This window comes from Mustela erminea, chromosome 10 (assembly GCF_009829155.1).
Source record: "Mustela erminea isolate mMusErm1 chromosome 10, mMusErm1.Pri, whole genome shotgun sequence".
In the NCBI taxonomy this organism is placed as follows: Eukaryota; Metazoa; Chordata; class Mammalia; order Carnivora; family Mustelidae; genus Mustela; species Mustela erminea.
In genome coordinates, this window is record NC_045623.1 from 13333144 (window position 1) to 13357027 (window position 23884).

Below are 23884 nucleotides of genomic sequence, written 5' to 3' on the forward strand. Positions count from 1 at the left end.
CTGGGTTTCCTCCCCCTGGACCTGGGGGCTGGGTTCCTCTCTGGCGTGGAGGGGTAAGGCCCAGGGCAGGGTGATAGTCCCATCCTCCCCTCTGGGGTCCGCTTGGGAGCTCAGGAAAGCCACAAGGCCAGAGGGGCCAGGCTGAGGAGACAAGGAAGCTTTTGCATAGAACAAGATTTTTGTTTTCAGTTTTTCTTCCTCCCCCTTCCCCCAGTTGTTAGCAGCTTGATGTGTCATTCTCCCCAGCAGGGGAGGGGGTGGAATGGCGTGGATTGTAAACTCCCTCCCCCAGTCTTCCTGTCCTGCAGAGGGGCAGCTTGGCTGGGCTCTGGTTCAGGCTGGGTTCTGGTTCAGGGTCGGGTGGGTGGTTAAGGCTTGGCTGGTGTGAGAAAGCGGTCTCCTGTGTCTTCAGAGCTCATTCCTCCACTCTGGCTCTACTTGCAGGGACAGGCCATCTTCTCCCTCCTGCTCCTGGGGGAGGTAGTCGTGACATTGGGGCCCTAGAAAGAAAAAGAGGTGAGCCTGTCTTCCTTAGCTCCTCCCCTTGCGCTGTCCCCTACCTGGCCCCGCCATACCTGAGGTAGAGGGCCTGAGCTTGCTCAGGCCCTGGAGCAAGTTCTGTCCCTGCTGCAGGTCCAGTTTGGCAGGGAAGGGGCACCCAGTGTACCCCCCGTTTTCTTTACAGAACTCCAGGAATCTGTGGGGTACAGGGACATTCACACAGAGCTGTGCAGGCCTAGCCGAGGCGCGGCTTGGTCCTCCTACACTGCCCTGTGCCTCTGGGCGAGCAGCTTATCCTCTGTGAGGCAACTTAAAGGGGGGTACTGAGGACCACCAGATGAACCCACTGAATAGACTTGAGGATTAACTGAGCCACAAGGAGGTGCTTATACAGCTGCACCTGCCCCAGGCTGGGGGTGGTGGCTCCTGAGAGGGATTACCGGGGTGCGAATGCTCACACTTTCCAGTCAGGGTCATGGCCCAGGAGGAGCGGGTTGCCCACCACGATGAGCAAAGCCTTGGCCCGAGTTACAGCCACGTTGAACCTCTGGAAGGAAGGAGTGCTAGGGTCAGAGGAGGGAAGGACCTGAAGGAAGGAATTGCTCACACCAGCCACCAGCCCTCAAACCTTGGGGTTCTTAAGGAAACCGAGGTTGAAGTCCAGATCCAGCTGCACGAAGCTCTGGCTGCTCCGCACGGTGGAGATGAGGATGACGCTGCGTTCTTGGCCTTGGAACTCTTCCACGGAGCCCACCTGGAGGGTGAGAGACAGGGCCTGCAACCTGGGGCTCACAGGGGAAATCGAGGGCCAGGCCCCCTCCTCAGGGAGCCTGAGCTGAGCACCAAGGCGAGTGTAGAGACATCCTGGGCATTTGTCACAGTGGAGGGACTGAGCAGGAAAGAGAGCATGTGGATTGCCCTGAAAGCTGAAACCTGAAGGGGGAGTCCAGGTAAAGGGGTGCAGGCTAGAAAGGGTTCTCAGCCAAGAAACAGAGCTGCGAGGACTTGGTAACCCAGAGCAGCGGTTTTCAAACTTCCTGAAAAAACAATCGCTAAGTACTTATAGACAAACTGGAGGCCTTTAAACCTTCAAGCATCCACTCCGGCCACGTGCTAGATCACCTGAGGAGCCATAAAAAAATGGCCATGCCCTGGCTCTGTCCCCAGAGAGCTGTGCCAGCAGGCCAGGTGTGGCTCTGGCACCGGCTGCTAAAAGCTTTCCAGGTGATTCTTATCTGCAGCCAGGGGCAAGGACCGCCATCTGAAGAGTCAAGGTGCAGACTCACTCACAGGGTAGGAATGGTGAGCGGGGCACACCACCACGTGACAGGGCAGGCAGGCTGGGAGTTGGGACTTTAACCTCAGGACAGAGGCCTCAGACAGCCTGCAGCTAAGAATCAAGAATCTGCTGGGGTGCTTCTTGGTCCCAGCCCAGGAGGACAAGCCAACAAGCTGGGATCTGCAGGAGTGAGGGCCGGGGTGAGCCCTCTTGGTCTCAGGCAGTTAGGGTGGGGCGCCTGGGGAGGTCTCTGGAAGCGGAGGGACGTTCGGGGAGGGTGAAACAGTGGTGAGTGTCACCTTCAAGTCTTTGATGTCATCCAGTCCCCGAAGCTCCTTGTCAAGTTTGGTGATGCAATGACGGATTTTTTCCACCTGGAAGATGGGGACAGGTGCCTTTCTTTCATGCTATTACCCCAGTGCAAGAGGGAGCCAGGCAGGAGGCCAGGGAGCTGGGGGGCAAAAGCTGTCATAGCTGACCACTCAGCTCTTCTGAGCTCAGCAGAGGCCCGAGCTCCTGGAATCTCCATCTAGTGGACTGGCTATGGAGGAGGTATGGTCTAGTTGCTGGGCGGGGGTGGGGAGGGAGGTGTCACACCCTCAACAGGAACTGAGGGCCTGACCTGCTTCCGATAAGGAGAGATGACGCCCACGCTTCGAGGGCTCAGGCGGGCTTTGCCCTTCTTGGAGGAGGGGGCCAGGAGCTGCTTCAGGTAGGAGGTCACTGTGGCAGCCTCTTCTGGGTTGAAGAAGGATGGACTGTTGCCCTCACGCTCGTCCTTGCCCATTACGCCGTGAAAGATGATGGGAAAGCCCTGGATAAGGGGTCAGGGGAAACCTTCAGCCAGACCCCCTGTGTCCCTTCTCTCCTAGCCCGACACCCACCCAGGGAATGTGGGATACCGGGCCAAGGGGACAAAGCCTGTGACTTTTGCTCAGACCCGCCTCCTACCTTGTACCTTCAGTAGAAGGGAAGCTAGGATACAGGGGCAGCAACCTGAGCCCCTGCCCTGTTCAGCCTCACCTGTCGAGGCAAACCCTCCCAGCGGCAGAAGCGCTCTCGGTCCACAACGTCAGCACAGGCCTGCAGCTCTCCTTCATAATACAGTCGGTTAGGAATGTCCAGTATGGTGGGGTGGGACCTGGGGAGCAGGAGGAGAAGATTACTTCCGCCCCACCCTTGGGGTCTCCCCACAGCATCCCCTTGCCGCCCACCCTCTGTGGACGGCAGACTCGCGGGACTGCAGTGTGCGGCTGGACACTTGTAATTGCATGAGAGGCAGAACCCAGCAAGGGTGCTAGTCAGAGAGCATCTGGTCCATGGATTTCACGGGCCAGTCAAATTTAAAAGGAAACCACAAGAAAGGGGGAACCCATCCTCAGGTTTCCATTTTGTCAAGGAAGGACAGTACAAAAACAATTTTCATCTACTACTGCCATGATTTGATGAAATCATGTGTTAAGCCTAAAAGAAAGAATAACACAACAGCTACCGCTGGGTGAACGCTCAGTGGGACTTACCAAGGAACTGAGAGCTCAGAAATTCATCTGAGCATTTTAGGTACATGAACTCCTCAACTAAATCAGGTACGGCTCTTTAATCTGAATAACGATTAGGTTTATGAAAAGCCACACTGTCCGGATTTTCCTGATTTCCCCTCAGACTGCCGGGAGACCAGACAAATCCCCCAATACACGAATAAGCAAACTGCTCTAGAGTGAAGCCACTTGAGAGGTCAGAGCCCGTGAGCAGCAATGATGGGGCTAGAACGGAAGTCATGGGATACCCATGGCCCACCCCCAAGCTCTGAGCAGTGCCGGTAGGAGGGAGCCCCGGGCGGGGACTGCGCGGAGCAGGTGAAGGCGCAGACTGGCAGGCACGGTGAGGGGCAGGGTACCTGTAGTTGCGCAGCAGCTTGGTTATGAACTGGGGGTCATAGCCACTGGAGCCCTTCTTGTACAGGGTGTTGTAGGTCAGCAGCCGCTCCAGCAGGGAGTAGCCCAGCCCATGCTTCTGGGTCAGCGGGGAGCGCAGCACAGGCCCCAGCTGCCTAGGGTCTCCTGCCAGCACCAGCTGCCCTCCCGGATTGTCTGTTTCCTTGACTTCCATCAGCCCTGAGAGGCGGGGACAAAGTTAAGCAGTGGGACCGCCCCCAACCCCATGCAGCATGGTTTACACGCAGCCTGCCCTGAACCCCTCACCTGCTATGGCCACCAGACTCTCGGGCTCCATGGAGTGGCCAGCCTCGTCGATGAAGATGTGTGTGAAGTGATCGATGGGAAACTGAGCTGAGACCAGCCTGGGAAGCATCAAGCGGACCAGGGGTCACATCTGGGCACCTGACCACCAAACCGAATGCCCACCCAGGCCAGCCTCTCGCCCCACTGCCAGGCACCGTTCTTCCCCAGCCCACTACCTCCTTCCTTAACACAGACGATACAGACACACACTTCCCACCTGCTGGCCGTGATGAGCGTGGTAATCAAGACTCGATATTCCTGTAGCTTCTTCTTGGCGGGAAACACATAATCCCCCTTCTTTGGATCCCAGTTACAGCAGGGCTGTGGGGTGCGAAGGGACGGGGGAAATCAGCCAACTCTACCCGTCCTCACCCTCATGCTGGCTCTGGGTCTTCTAGGCCATTTTATTCAGCCCCTCACTTCCCACACAGGGAAACGGAAGGCCCGAGAGGGGTCCCGACCCACCCAAGCTCCCACAGCAAGTATCAGAATCCAGGTAACCTCATTTCCTGGCCCCAGCATCCACCCTGAGCCATACCTAGCACTTGCCGTCCCTCAGCCCGGCATACATCTCCAGGTACCTTGATGTCCTCGGGTACCATGCGGATGTCCCTGCTGGGGGCCAGGAGGCGGTAGATGGAGCTGGGCAGGTGGACCCGGAGCCGCTGACAGAGGAGGTCAGCCCCCGAGTTGGACGGAGCGCAGGCCAGGATGTGGGCTTTGGGCAAGTGTTTCACCACCTGGAGTGGGGAGAAGCACGGTGTGGGAAGCAGCCTTTTTGGCTCCAGAGGGAGGGGACCTGATTGTGACTCATGTTGGCATGGGGTGGCATTTATGTCCCAGACCTGAAGGAAGCAGTGACCCAAAAGCCAAGTTCTGACCCCTTCCTCCCAACCTCCCGCCCCCACCAAGTTCAAGTCTGCATTTTACTGCTGGAAACCTAGTGTAGTAAATATTCGAGTGTATAATGGCCAAAAAGTGAGACTGGTGACTCCGAGTCATGTGGAACCCACCCTGCCCAACAATGCTCAGCGGCCACACTGAGTCTTGATGCCAGCCAGGGGGTGATCAGGGAGCTGGAAGCACCCAGAATCTGAGAGCTGCTCGGTCCCTGGGGGACTTCAGTGTAGGCCCCGGGTCTCTGGTCAGGCCCTACCTGCTTGATGGCTTCCACTAGGGTGACAGTCTTGCCAGTGCCTGGAGGCCCAAAGATGATGTAGGGGGCTGGGCGGGTAGTGCCCGTGACAATGTACTTCATGGCCTGCAGCTGCTCAGGGTTCGACTCCAGACTGCGGTCGTACAGCCTGGCAGAAGGGCCAGAAACAGGATGTCGGCTGGCGTCCCAGAGGCCTCCCCGATTCCATCCCCAATGCCCCACACTCCAAGTGGCCCCAGAGCACCCCTGCCCAGTCTCACTTGAGCTTCACATCTGAGGGCAGCAGCGGGACCCCACGGGAGGCCGTAGGAAAGAGCATGGGCCACAGCGGCCAGCGCCCCGTGAGCTCCAGGGCACGGTGCTGCACGCGCAGGGGCTGGCGGTTGAAGGTGAAGTTCACCTTGAAGGTCAGCCCATCCACAAAGCGGCTGAGGAGGCTTTGGGAAAGGAGGGGGGAAAGAGCTCTGGTTAGGGGCCAGGATGCTCTGCATCTATCCTGATAACATCCCCACTTTTCAAAACAGCCATATGGAAACTGCCCGCCCCCCCACAAGGAGAAGCTGCTACTGAGGCATCTCAGGGCTACCCCTGAAGAAAAGCTCTGTTCCCGGGGTCCCACTCATTTCAGGGAAAAACACAGCTGCTGCTCTGGCCTAATCTATAGACACTTCTAGCATCTCAAGGGTCCCCCAATACCCACCTCGTGGAAAAGCTCAGCTTGACACGGTCCAATTCCACCTTATGGACAAAGCCCTTATAGGTGACAGGGTTTTCCTGATGGGTCTCAGAAGACAGAAGTGCAAACAGGTGGTCACCCCGCAGCACTGAGGGGCGGCTCTCGGTCACCCCGGGAACCTGTGGGGGGTGGACACAGGTAAGCTTCTATCTCAGGGATGCCTACTAGAGGGCCCAACCGCCTGGCTCTCCAGACCTCCTCTGAGAGCCAAGGATAGGAAGTGGTGTTGTCCTTCTACCCCAAGACCCTTCCACTTGCCATGGCAGAAGTTTGGGGATGGGCAAGAAGACAAGTCTCCCCAAAATGCAGAGAGAGACTGAGCCCAGCAGTCCTTTTACCATTTCAGGACTTGAGAGCCAGATTCCCAGCCCATCCGTTTGCCCTCTCAGCCAGCTCAGATCCTGCTCTGCCCTTGAAGTCTTGCTCAAAACTCAGCTCCATGAGGCGCCTGGGTGGCTCAGTGGGTTAAAGTCTCTGCCTTTGGCTCGGGTCATGATCCCGGGGTCCTGGGACTGAGCCCCGAATTGGGCTCTCTGCTTGGCAGGGAGCCTGCTTCCTCCTCTCTCTGCCTGCCTCTCTGCCTACTTGTGATCTCTGTCCGTCAAATAAATAAAATCTAAAACAAACAAAACCTGCAACAACTCCTGTAGGAATCTTCCCTGATCATTCCAGCCCCCCTGCCTCTCTTAGCAGGTGTCCTCCTCAGCACCTGTGTGCAGCACCCAATGCTCATGTGTTACTCTGGGCTTATGTGTACGACGCTTAGCATCTGAGAGTCGGACAGGGATATAAGAATCATCCAGCCCAGCTCTGTACTTCCTAGCTAAGGGAACTAAGGCCCAGAGACAGCAAGAGACTTGCCCAAGGCCACACAGCTAGTGGTAGCCACGTGTGGATGAAAACCCAGTCCCGCCCTCCCCACTGCCCTGCTGTAACAAGACATCATCAGGGATACAGAACAATGCTCTCTCCTAAGCCTATGGGCTGGCTGATGGAAGTCCACCCACCCCGCACCAGCCCAGAGCCCTGACCTCCAGGGTAAGCAGCCTCGGGTTCTGGTCCGCGGGGTCCCACGTCATGGGCACCGACTCCAGGTCGTAGTGCCGGATGTCATGTTCCATCTGTAGCTCCTCTAGGTGCAGCAGGAGCCGGAGTTTCACCTCGTAGTTCCTCCACTGCAGGCCTGTCTCCAGCTGGGCCCTAGCAGTGCCGGGGGAGTGGGGCGCGGCACGGAGGTGAGAACAAGACAGGTCAGGCCACCCCCATGCCCAGGAGCGGCCGCCCTCTCCCGTCCAAGGCTCTGGGGCTCTGAGAGCACCAGGAATCAGAAGACTAGAAGGGCAGAGAAGCAGCTGGAAGCTCAGAAGCCTCGGCGCACAGAGCCTTGGCTCTACTCCTTACTCCTAATGCCCCTACCCCCTAATTCAGACCTGCCTTGGCATCCACACCATGGATGCTATGGCCTGGAACATTCTCCCGCTAAGATGCTCCTGAGACGTACACCCTTGCCTCATTCAAATGTCGTTTTCTGCTCCAGTATCACCTTTTCAAAAGAGGCCAGCACTAACTGCCCTTCACAAGACCGCACACACCATCCCTTTATCTGAATTGTGTTCTTCGGAGCACCTGGCACTACCTGAAACTGTACGATAGATGCTCATTTCCCCCCACTGCCATGGGCAAGGCCCTCATCACCTTGAGCCTGGCTCATGCTGCGTGTTCAGTACAGAAATGAAGGAATGGCGCACAGGAGGCTGGGGACAGAGCTGTGGGGCAGAGCGAAGAGACTGGAAGGCAGCACAAGGGGAGCAGAAGGGTGGCTCTTACTTTATCTCAGCGATCTCCTTTGGGGCAGTGAAGATACTTGTCCCCTGAAGAAGGATGGGGAGTAGCTGCCGGAGGCGAGGGGGTGGGTAGTACGTGCCCAGCGCCATACTCAGCTCCAGGTCATAGCCCTTAGCGCTGCAAATGGGGGGAAGCAGAGTGACCCCAAGTCCGAGATCTCGCCCCTTCAGAGTGGTGGAGACAGCCCCTTCCCAGAAGATGCAAGAAACCCTTCTAGAAAACTGCTGCTGAAAGGGTCAGCAGCTTTTGCCCCAGGAGGCAGAACTTACTACCCCATGAGGCTGCGCATCCCAAAGCTGGACCATTCTTTTTTGGGAAAGAACCATACTTGGAAACATTAAAAAAACACATATTGGTGCAGGGGTCGGCGCCTAGATGGCTCAGTGGGTTAAACCTCTGCCTTTGGCTCAGGTCATGATCTCAGGGTCCTGGGATTGAACCCCGCATCGGGCTCTTTGCTCAGCAGGGAGCCTGCTTGCCCCCCTCTCTCTGCCTGCCTCTCTGCCTGCTTGTGATCTCTCTCTGTCAAATAAATAAATAAGATCTTTAAAAATAAAGAAAAAGATAAAGAAAGGAAGAAGGAAAGAACGAGCACGGGTTCCTCTGCGGGTGAAGTGTTCTAAAACGGATCACGGTGTTAGTGGCCCGTATCTGTGAATATACTGAGAACCTCAATTGCGTACTTTACATGGGTGAATTGTACAGTATGTGAATTATCTCCACAAAGCTATAAAAGGGAGAGAGAGAGGTCTACCACAGGCTGCCTGACAATCCATCATGCGATCGAAAATGCTTAGCATTTTTTCAGGGTCACCTGCAACTTTCTCCCAAGACAGAAAAGGTCTCTGAGGCCTAGAGGAGTTACAGACTCACTTGGGAAAGGGGCCCTGGCTCAGGCTCTGGGTTCTTCCCACGGGCCCCCACTGTCGTGCTGGGTACCGCAACCCGGACTGAGTTGGAGGGGAAGGTATTACCGATCAGGTCTCTCTCCTTCCTCTATCCGGCTGGTCACTACAGGGTTTCCAGTGATCCGGGTCCGCTTGAAGGGAGTCGTGGGCTTCAACTGCGCAGCCAGGGGACTGTGGGCAACAGCGGCCAAGAATCGGGCGATGTAGAAGGTACCAGCTCCTTCTGAACCCGGCTCCCCGGGGCCCAGCAGCTCCCAGAGCACTGTGGCCGGGAAGTAGCCCACAAAACTGGTCTTGCAATGGACATGGAGCTCATAGCACTCGCCTGGAGGAGAACAGCAGAGTGAGAGGGGACAGGGAAGGGACACTCCCCCAGGAGCCACAGCCCAGGGCAGGAAGCATCCCCTTCCCCTCACCCAAGGGACAACAAGTGTGTTTCCCGAGGCACCAACTCTTCCCAGGGCAAGCCCCTGTCTACCAAAGGCTTTTTCCTGTGGAAACCCACTCACCAGGGCCCAGGGGGCAGGGCAGCTCTTGTTCTCCATTGTAGAAGGCAAACTGGGGGGTCCGGCAGAGTGGGAAGAGGTGAGTGAGGGTGACAGGCTGAGTTCCTCCGTTCCGAAGCCTCAGGGTCAGCACCTCCTTGCGGTTCAAATCCAGGCGGATAAGGAGCTGCCCCTCTCGGGCTTCATGGGGCCCCTGGACTTCCACGTCCACCCCATGTTTCCCGTGAAGATACTCAGCCCTGGGGAGAGTGGGAGTTAAGGCGGGGCTGGGACAGGAAGGGCCTAGAACAGGGGAGGCTGGCAAAGAACCAGTTCAGCTCAGGAACCCCACTGCCTCCCCGCAATGGAGCTTGCTCCTTCCCCACCCTTCCCCCACCCCTTGAAGGAGGGCGCCTTACCCCAACCTGAGGCTACCAACTCTTCCCCCAGCCGGACGGATACCGCCCCCCACCCCCACCCCCATACCCACACACCTGTCATAGAAAATCTTGGCTAGCAGTGACTTGTGCTGTTTGCTGATGTCTGACCCCAGCTTCACTCTCCTCTTTTCTGGGAACCACACGTTGGCCCAGCGGTCGAGTCTGAAGAACCTGACCCGAGTCTTGGTGACGTAGGCCAGATTCGCAATCTTCATTCCATACAGCATGGAGGAGAAGCCAGGGGCAGGGGTCCCAAAGCTGCCGGAAGCAGAGGAGACTGGGAAGTGAGGGAAGGCAGGGGAGCTTGGTGGGGAGGGCAGAAGGGGACGATGTCTGCGGGTTGTTCTATGTGGGACATACCAGCACGGCTGCGGAACAGAACAGGACCCAGGGACAGAGACTCAAGGCTGGGGGGGGGTTCATAGGAATTTTTAAAGTTCTCGGGGAATTCAGTAGGCTTCCCAAGACAAAATATGATTGTTTAAAACAGCAGGTTGTAGACAGTGCATTTCTGAGGAGGAAAGCCCAGTGCTGGGCTAGTGATTTGGAGGACTAAAGGCAGAGAAAGAAATGAAGATTTTTGGTGGGGGGGGAGGGGAGGGGAACTATTTGGGACAGAAAAAAAGATAGCAGCAACCCAGCGGAAAGAGCTGGGGCTAAGGGGAAGCCAACTGAGAAGATTCAGAGGGGTGGACCTGGGGTCCGGCCTGACGGTGGAGGAGGGGAGAGAGGGGTCAGAGAGCACAGATGTCCAGGGTGTGTGGGCAAGGTGGCTGATCAGACAGCAGTTTCCACCCGAAGTCAAAGGGTGCAGGTGGAACCCAAGCAGGAAGGGAAAGGATCCTTCTCCAGAGATCAAAGAGCTTGGTTTTGTGCCTAGAGAAGGTGAAGACAGGGAAAACTGGTCAGAAGGACAACAACTTCAAGGTTTAGTGCCTGGAATTCAGTTTAGTCAACACTTACAGAGATCTTTATGTGCCAGACCCTGCGCTAGGCCCTGGGGGTTCAAGGAGGCGAAAGACCCAGGCCCGCCTCGAGGAGCCCAGCACAGACTGAACACAAGGATTCCAGCATGCTGCCGGGGGCGGGGAGCGGGGGGGGGGCGCAGCCAAGGAGGGACACGGAGCCAGGCTGTCTGCAAAGGCTTCCCTGGGGACAGTGGTCTGAACTGAGTCCTGAAGAACAAATGGGTGTTAACCAGGCACAAGAGCTCGGAGTGGGAAGTATGAGCCGAGGTGGAAGGCTATGTAAGGACAGATGCTGGGGGCCGCGGGGCGGGGTCAACCTCCCACTCGGCCCCAGGCTGGGTCACCTCGGCCTACTTCACTTCTCAGAGTCTTGCTTTCCTCCCCTCTGAAACAGGGATAAGGCCAAGTTCCGCGGCGGGGCTGCTAAGAGAGACGGGCGCTGCGGTGTCCGTCTAGCCAGGGCCTGGCACATAAGGAGATCTCTGTAAGGTGTGCACCGGTTAGCATTAGCATCACACACCGCCGGGGGGCACTACCGTGAGAAGGGCGGGGCGGGCGTGGTGGGAGGCAGCAGAGGTGGGCAGGACCAGGTCACGCGGGTTGGCATGCCAGGCCGGGAAGCCTGGACTTGACCCTGAAGGCCCAGCAGCTCCCTTCCTCTCCTGGCAACCAGGAGCGGCGGGGGGCATCCCCACATGGGACATGTCCAAGATCTGGACCGCCGACCACCCTCCCTCAGTGTGTTCTAGGGAACGAAAGCAAATGCTCGTTCCTAGGAACCGCGGTAAGCCCTACTTAACTGGCAAGGCTAACGCAGCATGGTCATCACTAGCGTGTAATGAGATCATTCGTGGTCTGGACCATTCCCTGGTGCCCCCTGCCTGTCACTCTGCCCCTCTCCCTTCTCACCCCAAGCAAATGAGAGTGATACTATTCGGAAAACTTTGAATCAGCTCTTATTTGTTTTAAAAAGATAGTCAATCATTTCCAAAACATAACAGAAAATGCTCAGTAAGCGGTACCTACTATGATTAGTATTCGTATTAGTAGTAACAGTAGTACTAAGAGTAGCAGTGGTAGTAGGAGTAGTAGTAACTTACTTGCAGCCCACAGCAGAGGCTACACTGTGGTTACAGAACCCCCGCGGGTGGTGGGTTTTAAGCAGGGGAGTGGCAAGGTCTTATGTGCATTTCAGATCACTCTGGCACCAGGACTGGTGGATTTGCTGGAGGATTTGCTGGAGGCAAGACTGAAGGCAGGGACACCAGTTAGAAAAAGGCCATTGCAACAGTCCAATTAAAAAGATGACAAGGGCCTGCACGAGGAAGTGGTAAGGACAGAAGAGGGGCTCTGCAGATCGGACAATGTATTTAGAATGTGAAATGAGCAGAAGTTGGTGACTGACAGGAGGGGGGAATGGAAGCAGGGAAGAGGGAGGCGTCCAGGATAGTACTCAAATCCATGCCTTGGTTTCCGGGAGCATTCCTGGGATAGAAGGGAAACACAAGAGGAGGAGGAAGAGGACACTGAGGGCTGACCATGACCTCTGGATTTGGACATGCTCAGTTTGAGATTCCTGGGGTCCAGAGGCAGCTGGTTGCAGGAGTCGGAAACCGAGAACTCAGGCCAAAACCAAGCCTGAGCCCAGACTAACACTCAGGAGATCCTCAGCAGTCGTTCCAACCACAGACGTGTGTGGGATCTCCCCAGGGAGTGTGAGTCTTCTGAGAAGAGCCAAGACCAGGGGGACCCAAGGAGGAGGAGAAAACTCCATGAGAAAGGGAGGAGAATCATCTGGAAGTCTACAGGCTCAAAGGCTTCCCAGAGGTCCAGTCACAAAGGGTCCAAAATCAGGAGGAGTCACAGCCATTCCCCAGGGCCCCTCGATAAGTATCCCAGATGGAGCACAGACTCAAATGCCAGTGGACGCCAGCTATGGGCATCTTCTATACCTGACCCTCTCAGGCACCTGTACACTCCCCTTTCTGAGCCATGGGTGGAATAAAGACTCACATGCCCCCTAACTCCACTTGAGGAAACAACAGTGCAGGTACCTAGAGAGGCAGCGGGCTCTCAGCATAGTGCCAGGGAGCAAGCCGGGCTCCAAGGCGGCTGCGCAACCCCCAGATTGCAGCCCTGTCTCATAGTGGGGGCAGCTGCCTGCTGTCATCTTCGCACAGCTGTGGCCGACAGGAAATGGAGGTCCAAGGCAGCCAGATCTTCTGGCTTTCAAGAGAAACCAGAATCTCAGCACCTGGGTGGCTCAGTCGGTTGGGCATCCGACTCCCGTTTCGGCTCTGGTTATCATCTCCTGCTCTGGTGATGGAGTCCCCCAATGTCAGGCTGCCTGCACAGCAGGCAGTCTGCTTCCCCTCTGTGCCCCCCCTCTCAAATAAATGAGTCTTGAAAAAAGAGAGGGAGAAGCCCAAATCAAAATTTGAATGTGCAGTCTCCTAGTTTTGGAAACTTCTGCATGGGCACAGGGCCAGGAGGAACTCAACTTTGCAAGTTTTTCAACTTCTGCCCGGGATACTACCCACTATCTTAGTATTTTTCAAATTACTCCCCAGCCCTCTCACCACTCCCCAAATTCCCTTATCCCGGGGTCTAAGGCAACAGTCAGAACAAAAACATTTTTTTTTTCCATCAGAAACTTAGTACATGCTTGTGGGGAAGAAAGTCCCTATTCTTGTACTCTTCATCTAGTCACCCAGATTTCTAGAAGAAAGATTAACACATCCATCCAACACGACCAGATGAAAAGATGTTCCAAAGGCAGAGAAATGCAAATTACAGTCAAACCGAGACACCATTTGACTCCTGTTAGACCGACAAAAGTGGAAAATCATCAGAGCATGAGAAGTGGGCTCTCACATACTACTGGCAGAAAGGGGAAGTCCGACCACCTTTTGGGGAACAATCTGGAACATCTCTCAACATGTGAAATACAGGTCTCCTTTAACCAAGGAACTGCATTCCTGGGAAGGTACCCCAGAGAAAGAAAAGTACCTGTGTATAAGGATCTGATCTAGGGCACTGGGGTGGCTAAGTCCTTGAGCCTATGGTTCAGGTCATGATCCCAGGGTTCTGGGATGGAGCCCCGCATCTGGCTCCCTGCTCAGCAGGAAGCCCGCTTCTCTCTCTCCCACTCCCACTCCCTCTGCTTGTGTTCCCTCTCTTGATGTGTCTCTCTGTCAAATAAATAATTTTTAAAAATCTTAAAAAAAAAAAAAAGGATCTGATCTGACAATACGGCTGAATAAACTGCCAACGCCCACACACGGGAAGCTAGGCAGCGGTGTAAAAGAATCACACCCACCCAGATGCCTAAAATTTAAAAGGCCGACAACACCAAATGTGGGTGAGGATGCAGACACACCAGCACACTACACCAGAACACTCCTGCACTGTCAGCTGGAGTAGAGATTGGTGTAATCACTTTGGAAAAAGGCACCGTTTCGTGTCAAACTAAACATAGGATGCCATGTTCTTATTTTTAACAAAAGGAGTATTACATGTGCAATAAAAATTCCATTACTAAAACCCAGTATAGACCTCACACTAGTATTTATCCAATAAGTACTTGCTGGGAGAAATGGGTGCAAGGATTAGCAAGTAAATTCAAACTACTTTTGTTTTGTTTTGTTTTTTGAAGATTTTATTTATTTATTTGACAGACAGAGAGTGAGAGAGGCAACACAAGCAGGCGGAATTGGAAAGGGAGAAGAAGCAGGTTTCCTGCTGAGCAGAGAGTCCGATGTGGGGCTCGATCCCAGGATCCTGGGATCGTGACCTGAGCTGAAGGTAGACACTTAACCTCAGAGCCAGCCAGGTGCCCCCAAACTATGCTTTTATGGACAAAACAGATCACACTGCGAACACTGAACCACAGGCTGGCACCAGAGCGCTGCTGGGCAGGAGCCTGGAGTGTTACATGTCAGGTGGGACACATGGTCCAGACTTGGACATATATATAATTATATAATATTACATACCATTATAAATGTGATAAGTATATAATTTACATACTCCTTTACATATACTGTCCAAACTTGAACACACATATAATATATAAATATACTAGGGTGCCTGGGTGGCTCAGTGGGTTAAATAAAGCCTCTGCCTTCGGCTTAGGTCATGATCTCAGGATCCTGGGATTGAGCCCCGCATCGGGCTCTCTGCTTGGCGGGGAGCCTGCTCCTCCTCTCTCTCTGCCTGCCTCTCTGCCTACTTGTGATCTCTGTCAAACAAATAAATAAAATCTTAAAAAAAACACTAATAAGTTCACATATAAATAAATATATATAAACGGAGGCAGGGAGTAGAAAGGAAGTGAAATAAAATGCATGAAGACCAAGCCCCAGTCACTCTACTTTTAGATGACTACATACATTTGAAATTATTGTTATAAGCCAAAAGAGTAAATTATGTCTGACTTAAGCGATAAGACCTATTTATCAGTAACTTGCAGGAAGTTGAGAAATGGGCTCAGGAAACTGACAGGAAGTAGGGAAGGGTGAGCAGCCAGACCCTAGACAAGGTCACAACGGAGGATGAGTCCGGGAAGCTTTGCTGCCAACCACCAAAAAAGAGGTCAAGCAGCTTGCCTAAGATTTAAAAACAACAATAAACACCTATCTACCCTGTGATCCAGCCAAGTCTCCCAGGTATATCCCCAAGTGAACTATACAACAATGTTCACAGCAATTTTATTCAACATGGCCCTAAACCCACAGCAGGGTCCACGAACAGAACAGAGGAACAAACTGTGATTTGTATTCAGACACAGTATATAGTACTCAGTGATAAAAAGAAGCTGGCGATGAACACAGCACAGATGAATCTCAAAAACATGGCGCTGAGGGGAGCCAGGCTGGCTCAGCTGATAGAGCTCGTCACTCTTTAGCTTGAGGTCATGAGTTCCCACCCCATGGATGGGGTAGAGTTTACTTAAAACAAACAAAACATTATGCTGAGTGAAAGGTGGCTTTCACAGGTGTCCATACCTGGGGTGCCTCCTGGTTTCTGCTTGGGTCAGGATCTCAGGGTTCTGAGATGGGGGCGTGCTCCGCGGGCTCAGTGGGAAGTCTGCTGGGGATTCTCTCTCTCCCTCTGCCCCCCTTCTCAGATAACAATCTTTAAAAACAAACAAAACAAAACAATCCCCCCCCACAAAGTGTATACCTCTTGATTCCATTAAATGAAGTTCCAGAGAAGCACAACCTCAAAAAAAAAAAAATCAAGAGTGGTTTCCTCTGGGTGGGTAAGGGTGAGGACCCACCAGGAAAGATGGGGGAAACTTTGGGGGTGATGTCATATTCTATGTCCTGACAGAAACCACACAAGATATATGATTTGTTGAAACTCACAGAATGGTGCAATTAAAATGCAGTCTGTAAGTTTCACTTAAATTTTGAACTCTTACAGTTAATAATCATCATGCTGAAGTCTTTGGGGTGAGGGGCACTGAAGTATGTAACTTACATAGAAATATACTGAAAACACTAAGATGGACTGATGGGCAAGTGTGCAAAATACTAATTAAGAAATCTAGGTGAGGGTATCTGTGTGTTCGTTGTACAGTCATTTCAACTTTTCTTTATGTTTGAAGTTTGTCATTAATAAAATGTTGGGGAGGAGCGCCTGGGTGGCTCAGTTGTTAAGCAGCTGCCTTCGGCTCACGTCATGATCCCAGGGTCCTGGGATTGGGTCCCACATCAGGCTCCCTGCTTATTTTTAAAAAATAAAATAAAATAAAAATTAAATTATATTAAACGTTGGGGAAAAAATTCCAATTATGTATTAGAGGTCTACACTAGATGATCAGGAAGGATTTCTGTGATGTATTGTTGAGTAAGAAAAGCAGAATACGGAAAATGCATGCACCATGATCCTTTTGTCTGTTTACTTTTTGAAGATTTTATTTACTTGACAGAGACAGATGCAATGAGAGGCACAACACAAGAGAGAATGTTAGAGCAGAGGGGAGAGGGAGAAGAGGCTGAGGAGGGAGCCAGATGCGGGGCTTGATCCAGGACCCTGGGATCATGACCTGAGCGCAAGGTAGCTGCTTAATGACTGAGCCTCCCAGGTGCCCCAGTATCACCCTTTTAAAATAAAACAACCCAAAGAACACCCAGGTTGATAACAAGAGTTTTCTGAGCATGGGAAAGAAAGTGGAAATGGGAGGTGGGATGCTGATGTGGGGCGGGACCCACAATAAACAAGGACATATTATGATGATGGGGGGGAGGGTGCAAACCGACAGAGGTGTGATGTAAGTTTGGGTTCATAAAGAGATAAATGATGGGGTGGACACCCAAAGGATCAAAAAACTTCTGAACATTAAGCATTAAGGGCCCTCTCTCCCAAATACCAATTAAACTGTTTGATGTGTAATTTTTCTTTATGTACTTTTTTATATAGACTTTAAAAAAAAAACAAAGATTTTATTTATTTATTTGACAGAGAAAGCTCATGCACAAGCACTGAGAGCAGCAGGCAGAGGAAGAGGCAGGCTCCAGGGAGCCGGATGTGGGACCAGGCACCCCTAGTAGGCTCCACACCCAGCGCTGGGTTTGAACTCACCATCCTGAGATCAACATCTGAGGTCAGGGGCGCCTGGATGGTCCACTGGGTTAAGCATCTGCCTTCAACTCAGGTTATGATCCCAGGCCCTAGAATGGAGCCCCCAAATCAGGCTCCCCACTCAGCAGAGAGCCTGCTTCTCCTCTATGTCTCCATCTGCTAATGCTCTCTGGCCTTCTCTCTCAAATAAGTAAAATCTTTAAAAAAAAAAAAAAAGACTTGAGATCAAGATTTGGACACTCCACCGACTGAGTCACTCAGGTATCCCACAGACTTTTTTTTTTTTTTTTAAAGATTTTATTTATTTATTTGACAGACAGAGACCACAAGTAGGCAGAGAGGCAGGCAGAGAGAGAGAGAGAGAGAGAGAGAGAGAGAGAGAGAAGGAAGCAGGCTCCCTGCAGAGCAGAGGCTTTAACCCACTGAGCCACCCAGGCGCCCCTCCCAAAGACTTATTAAGCACACAAGTTTTTTCTGTGTGCTGCACACATTCTCCTACAACCGACTTCTTTCACCACCACGAACCGACATCCTTCTGGGACATTCTACCAAGCTGCCTTGTTCATCCGGATGACTGCAAAGAACAGCACGGTATGAATGCGGGTGGTGTGTTTCACTATTTGTCCAGTAATAGACAGCTAGGCACCTACAATTCCTGGCTATTTCAAATGTTTTAACAACCATCCATGCACAAAAACTCTTGTAGGAAGTTTATGGGACAAATGCCTTCAAAGTAGGTCTTCTGGGTCAAACAGACTCTTCACACCTTCAGAAAGTTCTGTCACATTGTCCTCTGAACGGGTTGTATAAACATAATATTACCACCAACAAGTATTTGAGAATACCCTTTTCCCACGCCCTAACATCAGAAATCTTCAATCTTCTCAACTTTTGACAATCTGATAAACAAAAAAAAAGTATCTTGCTTAAATCTGCATTTCCCCAGATCACTGACACAGTCGACTACCTTTCCTTCCGTTGCTTAGTCATTTGTGTTTCCTCCCCTAAACCAACAGGAGTTACCACCAAACACAAATATGACATGCTCCTCCCCCATGACTCCGCCATCTACAAGATGGTGTCAAACCTTTTAAGGCGGCGTACTTGGATCCTCTTCAGAACAAGGACACTGCACACACAAAACAACATCAACAACAGGAAACATTTACTGAACACTCCTGTTTGCCGTCTGAAGTCCCTGCGCGCATTATCTCATTTAATCCTCACAACCAAGTACCGACTATTATCACCCCATTTTAGAGAAGAAAATACTGAGGCACAGGTTCTCCTGTCAACCCTCCTCCACCGTACCTCGGCCATTCCCAACTATCTGGATCATTCTCCAGACTTCCCTGTCCCCATGGGCATCCTCAATCTGTAATGCCCTGACCTTGGCCCCTGTCATTTGTTTGGTGAACAATAATAAATCTTTTTAGATGCGGTGCAGGAAAAAGTAGCTAGAGGAATGGCATTTCAGAACAAAATATCAAAACTGGCAGCGATCTTAAAGGGACATCTAATTCTGTGTTTTTACCAACTGTGAGTTGCAACTCTCATTAGTGGGTCAAGACAGGATTTTATAAAACTGAAGTAGAAAAGGACAAGAAAATAAAAATCAGAGGGCACAGGGAGTGAGGCTCTTGAACTGTTTCAAGGACACACACTGTCCTGTGAAAGCGGAGTACCCCAGGCTCCAAAGTAAAATGTATTCTTTCCTGCCGATACAGGTCTAACTACCCAGCTATTCTCTATGCAGGAAGCCAGAGGGATTTTTCTAAAACCGTGAATCCGTCAACTCCTACTTTGAAACTTTCTGTGCTTTCCTATTTCTGTTAGGATTAAAAGTAAGCAAACAAACAAGGCCTCTCTGGCAGCTGGCAAGGTCCTGCCCCATGGAGCCCCTGCCTCCCTCTGGCCTCCGGTCACGGTCACTGAGTTCACTCTAAGGTCGTGAGGGTGCTACTCCCTCGGGGTCTGGAATGCTGTCCCCTTCCCCCTTGGCGTCCGGGAACTCCTGTTTATCTTCTGAGATTAGGTTCCAACATCACTTTCTCTGAGAAACCTCTCATTCCTAGACCAGGTCAGGTCTCCCGAGTTCCATAACTACCATCGCGTCCTGGACCTTGTGTTCCAAATACTTATCATGACCATAATTAAATAAGGACGTTTCACGGCCGCCGCCTTCCTTAGGTTCGTTCTGTGCATCCAACAGCCCATCTACAGCCACTTGCACAGTTTTGCTTTGCTCACAGGAGGTATCCAGCCAAGATTTGTTGGAAAAAAAAAAAAAAAGGATGAGTCTCCTGCCCAAGGCGAGAGCACTCTTCTCTGGAAACTTCTCGTGACACCCCCCCACTCCTCATTCCAGCCATCACTGGAGTAATGACAGCTACCACTTCCAGAGCCCACGTAACAGGCTATGCAAGGTAAAGGCTTTACCTAGGATAGCTCATTCTGGCCTCGCCCAAGCCAGAGAGGACGACATACATTTTTTAATGCACGTTCACAGGAAAATTTAGATAGTTGTTCAAAATCCAGTGCTAAACTCATAAGTGGCCCAGGAAGGATTTGAACTCCAGCTATCCATCTCAACTATTCAGCCCCTGAAGTATTCTATGACGTTTGTCTCCGCATCTGCCACGGTCCCCCGCCCACCAGACTAGATCAGAGGCAGGAACCAAGGCAGAGTCTCATTAAACCTATCTGCTAAATAATGAACGATGGGGGAAAAGCAGAAAGTTGGCTGCAGAGCATCACAACATCCTGAAATAACCCAGCTGGATGGGATGCACCCCTCCCAGCATAGGAAATCTCCCCCAGACCTCCTGATAGGGGGTGACTGGCTATGGTTCTCCAGCAGCCCACCCTCTCGAAGATCAACTCTAGATCCACTTGACTTACTAATTCAATGACATCCTGACAGGACTTACAGAGGGTCTACTCCCTACCTGGTTCTAGGCTGGGGTCAGAGAAAGGTGCCAATGTGACAAAAAGCCTGTGACAGTGTGGTTGGGGAGCCGGCCACAGACCAGCTCCAACACAACACAAGTGTACCGGGCTATATAACCTGGCTGTGAAGAATGAGCTCACAGAGCAGCAGTGAATTCCCACTGGGAGGAAGAGGGCTGATGTCACAGCATTCCAGCCTGGGTTTAAAGGATGCGCTAATAAAGAGCTCTCTAATCTTAACAAATCTCCAGCCAGCAAGCGTGGGGATGTAGGGGGGCATGTTGAATGAACCTAGTTCTGCCTTCTGGAGGGGCAAGGAAGTATAAACCTCTCCACCAAGACTGTCTTCAAAATTCAACGATTACTACCTTGTTCTCTCCAGTGTCTCTTTTTAAGGCACACATTTCTCCAGTTTTTAAGTATCTTTACACCCAACAGGAAGCTTGAACTCATGACCGTGAAATCAAGAGTGGCATGCTCTACCAACTTGCTAGCCAGGTGCCCCTCTTCCTTTTTTTTTTTTTAAAACTAGGTCTCATGACAGAATATGAATAAACACAGACTCTTTTTCTCCTCCCCCTCTGAGAATTAAGACTACCTCTGGCCTTCAAATCCAAGGCCAAAGCCAAGGTCAATGTCACCTTCTCCAGCAAATTCCCATACAGAGGAATGGAACCTATTTGCATAAGAAGACACAAATTTCCCTAATAATGACAGGGGAGTGGTACCTTATTGGCATACAAAACAAATGCATATAGTAAAATTACTTATGAAACACCTCATATTCACCCACAGTGCGCATTACTTCTGGTTTCCATATAATGCCGTCAGACAGAGCCTGCGTTTCCCAGGACTGGAACACACTGCCTAGCTTTGGTTCAGAGCTGATAAAAGACTCTCCTAGACCCAATTTAGTTAGGTTCCTCTGAACCTCTTCTCCATTAGGCCTCAACCTTGTCCCCCACCCCTTAATGTGTCCTCTTAGTAAGCTCCCATCCACTGACCCCCTGCTGCTGGCTATCAATTCCCAGCTGTCTTTGCTGGGTTGGGAGTAGAGCTCGCTCTCCCATACAATACCCCTAAAATAAAGCCTAAATAAAGCCTTCTCCACTGGTCTACCAAGCATCCAAGATAATACATTAACAAAGCCAGAAGAAATAGTTGACTTGTGTTCAGGGCCACAAGGTACTTGTATTTCATGAACACAGGTGAATTCAGAGATGTTAAGTGCCGATGTCTCGATAGTCACTGCTCTTTCCTTCCTTCTCTTCAGCAGGTTTCTTTTCTCTATCGTATTTCTCTCCTTATTTGACCACTTATGATGGTATACGGTATGCACGCATACGCCATGCCTATTACAGCCTCGTGCATTATTCCTCTCTGTCCCCCACAGTGCCCAGCACAGGCTGAGGGCATAAACAGGTCATAATCGCTGCCCCTTCCTCAGATGTTGCTCCAGCCTGTTAGTCCCTCTTAAAACGTGACACTCATTACTAAAAACAAACCAAACCCAGATATGATCTGGTCAATATGGAGAGTCACTACGTCCTCCCCCAACCCCAAACCACATTTCTATTAACACAGTCTAACACTTCTTTGACTCTTTCAGCAGCCACACCGACCTTCTGGTCTGTTAAAACCCAGGGCCTTTTTCAGGAGGTCGATTATGAAGCCGACATCCCCGCCGCCCTGTAGTTATTTGTGTAAGTCTTCACATTTATCCCTGTTAAATCGTGTCGTGGTTTTTCGGCCCAAGGCTGCAGCCTGTTGATAGGTGTTTGGGAAGCACAATTCGGTGGTTTGCCAGAGAGAAGTGTCTGATTTTCACTTAGATGCTAACAGGAAAAGGGGACCAAACAGCCTGCAGCCACAGGGTGAGAAGGGCCTCCAGGAGGCTGGCCCTGGGTCTCCATGGAGAAGCCACAGGTGCTAATGGAGATTTGGTACGCACGTAGTTTGCGCCCTTATCTTCTTTGCCGAGCTGCCCAAGATTCTCCCTCCGAACCCGGGTCTCCTCCGCTCCCCGGGATAGCGGACCCCCTCCGCAGCAGCCCCTCGGCAGCGGGGCGGGGGTCCCCGCAGAGCCTGCGCCAGGGCCGGCCGCCAGCGGCAGGCAGCTCCCTCCCGCGGTCCCGCGATGCCTGGGTCCCCCACTCCCTGTCGAGCTCCCCTCCCCCCACGCCGAGCGCACCCCCCACCCCCGCGAGCGGCGCGTGAGCGCGGGACCCCGCTCCCCGCCCGGGACCCGGGCCGCCGGGGGGCGCGGGCTGCGCGGGAGGCTCTGCGCGGGGACCGGGTGCAGGGGCCCGGTCGGGCAGAGCGGGCGGGCTTCGGGCGGCGCTGGCGGGGCGTGGGCACGGCGCGGGAGGGGAGGTCTGCGCCGCCCCGGGACCGGCTTGCGCCACTGGGGGAGCTGCGTCCCTCCGCGCCCCGGGGCGGGAAGGGTGGCCCCGCGGAGGGGGTCGTGGCGGCGAGCTGGGCCCGCGAATCTGCGCCGGGGAGTGGGCCGGCCCGTACCTGATTTTGAAATCCCAGTTATAAACGGTCCGCAGCCGCTCGCGATCTGTCTCCATGTCCATTCCCCGATCGACTAGGAAACTCTCGAAGCACTGGCCCGTCTCCCGGAGCTGCCGGCAGCTGAACTTACTGGGCATCGCGGCGGCGGCGGCTGCGGCCCAGGCAGGAGGGTCCGTGGAAATGAAACTGAAAGTCGCCGCCGCGGATGTAAGTTGGCGGCCCTGGGATGCGGGTGCAACAGGGGGAAGCCCCCTAACTCTGACCCCTGGTCCTGCAAGCTCCCTTCGCCCCACCAGGATTCCCTCCTCTGTTCTTTTCCTACCTGAGCCTTCCCTTCGGTCTCTCCGTCCTATCCCCTCCCCCTCCTCCCATTAACTCTTTCCTAAGGAGTCTGACCCCTCCCTCAGGGCCCTCCCCTTACCCCAAGCTCCCTCCCCTGGCTTCTGGCCAGAATCCGAACGTGGCTACCGCCTGGGGCCCCCTGAGCCGCCCGGGAGGACTTCCGAGCCGCAGCTAGGGCTACTCCCACGCCCACCCCCTGGGGCCTCGGGACTTATTGAAAAGCAGGAGAGCAAAGGGCAGGGACTGGGACCTGGGTTGGCTGCGACTGGACTAGGGCAGCTCATCCAGCACCTCCCCCAGACTGCTAGGGACAGAAACCCGCGCGGAAGCGAGCGGCACGCCCCCCTCCCCCATTCACCCCTCTCGGGCTTTTCAGACGCAGGGAGGAAGGCATAAGAGCCAGATAAGTTCGAGGGAAAGAACCAAGTGTTTCTGAGATAAAGGTGTGTACGTGTGGGAGGGAGGGACAAGGGGCTCCGCCGGCACGAAGAGTCATTACTTTTCTCAGCCACACAGGTTTCGTTTTAGTGTAAAGGCTGATGATCCCTGCCCTTGAGCTACGTATTTGGGCACTTAATTGCATTCCAGTCTGTGTTGCTCTTAATTGTTACGAGTATATAAGCAAGGGTTGCCCCAGTCATCAAAATCTCAGCCTGAGAGCGAGAAGCTTTTCTGCTAGGCAGTAACTGGTTAATTGTTACAGCATCAGTACCAGGAAGAGAAGTAAAAGAGCAGCGCTCTTCAGAAGACAAGACTATTAAGACAAACTAAGAGGGGTGGGGCTCCCACGATAAACATAAAATGAACCTCTGCATCTATTTATGCTCCCTAATAACACACACACACACACACACACACTGAAAATGGGGCAAAGATAATAAAAGTTATATAAAAATTTTCTTTAAACAAATATACCAGAGTTCCAAATAT

The 23884-nt window shown here is 52.7% G+C and overlaps 1 protein-coding gene across 10 annotated transcripts; it reads right to left on the bottom strand.

Moving 5' to 3' along the window:
• Positions 1 to 159: 159 nt before the first annotated feature.
• MOV10 (Mov10 RISC complex RNA helicase) lies at positions 160 to 23884 on the bottom strand. 10 transcript variants are annotated; one of them, XM_032360721.1, is made up of 21 exons: positions 23870 to 23884; positions 22613 to 22798; positions 9645 to 9848; positions 9175 to 9410; positions 8732 to 8990; positions 7740 to 7874; positions 6944 to 7112; positions 5877 to 6031; positions 5437 to 5613; positions 5177 to 5324; positions 4602 to 4760; positions 4238 to 4341; positions 3982 to 4079; positions 3678 to 3894; positions 2804 to 2921; positions 2403 to 2594; positions 2080 to 2154; positions 1130 to 1255; positions 960 to 1048; positions 576 to 697; positions 160 to 500 (listed from the first exon to the last, which is right to left on the bottom strand). In XM_032360721.1, exons 2-21 carry the CDS (start codon positions 22747 to 22749, stop codon positions 409 to 411), a joined length of 3012 nt encoding a protein of 1003 aa, XP_032216612.1. In that variant the 5' UTR covers positions 22750 to 22798; positions 23870 to 23884; the 3' UTR covers positions 160 to 408. The 10 variants fall into 10 exon arrangements, with proteins under 10 accessions (XP_032216612.1, XP_032216613.1, XP_032216611.1 ...); XM_032360722.1 differs by lacking the exon at positions 23870 to 23884 and adding an exon at positions 23205 to 23221; XM_032360720.1 differs by lacking the exon at positions 23870 to 23884 and adding an exon at positions 23034 to 23162.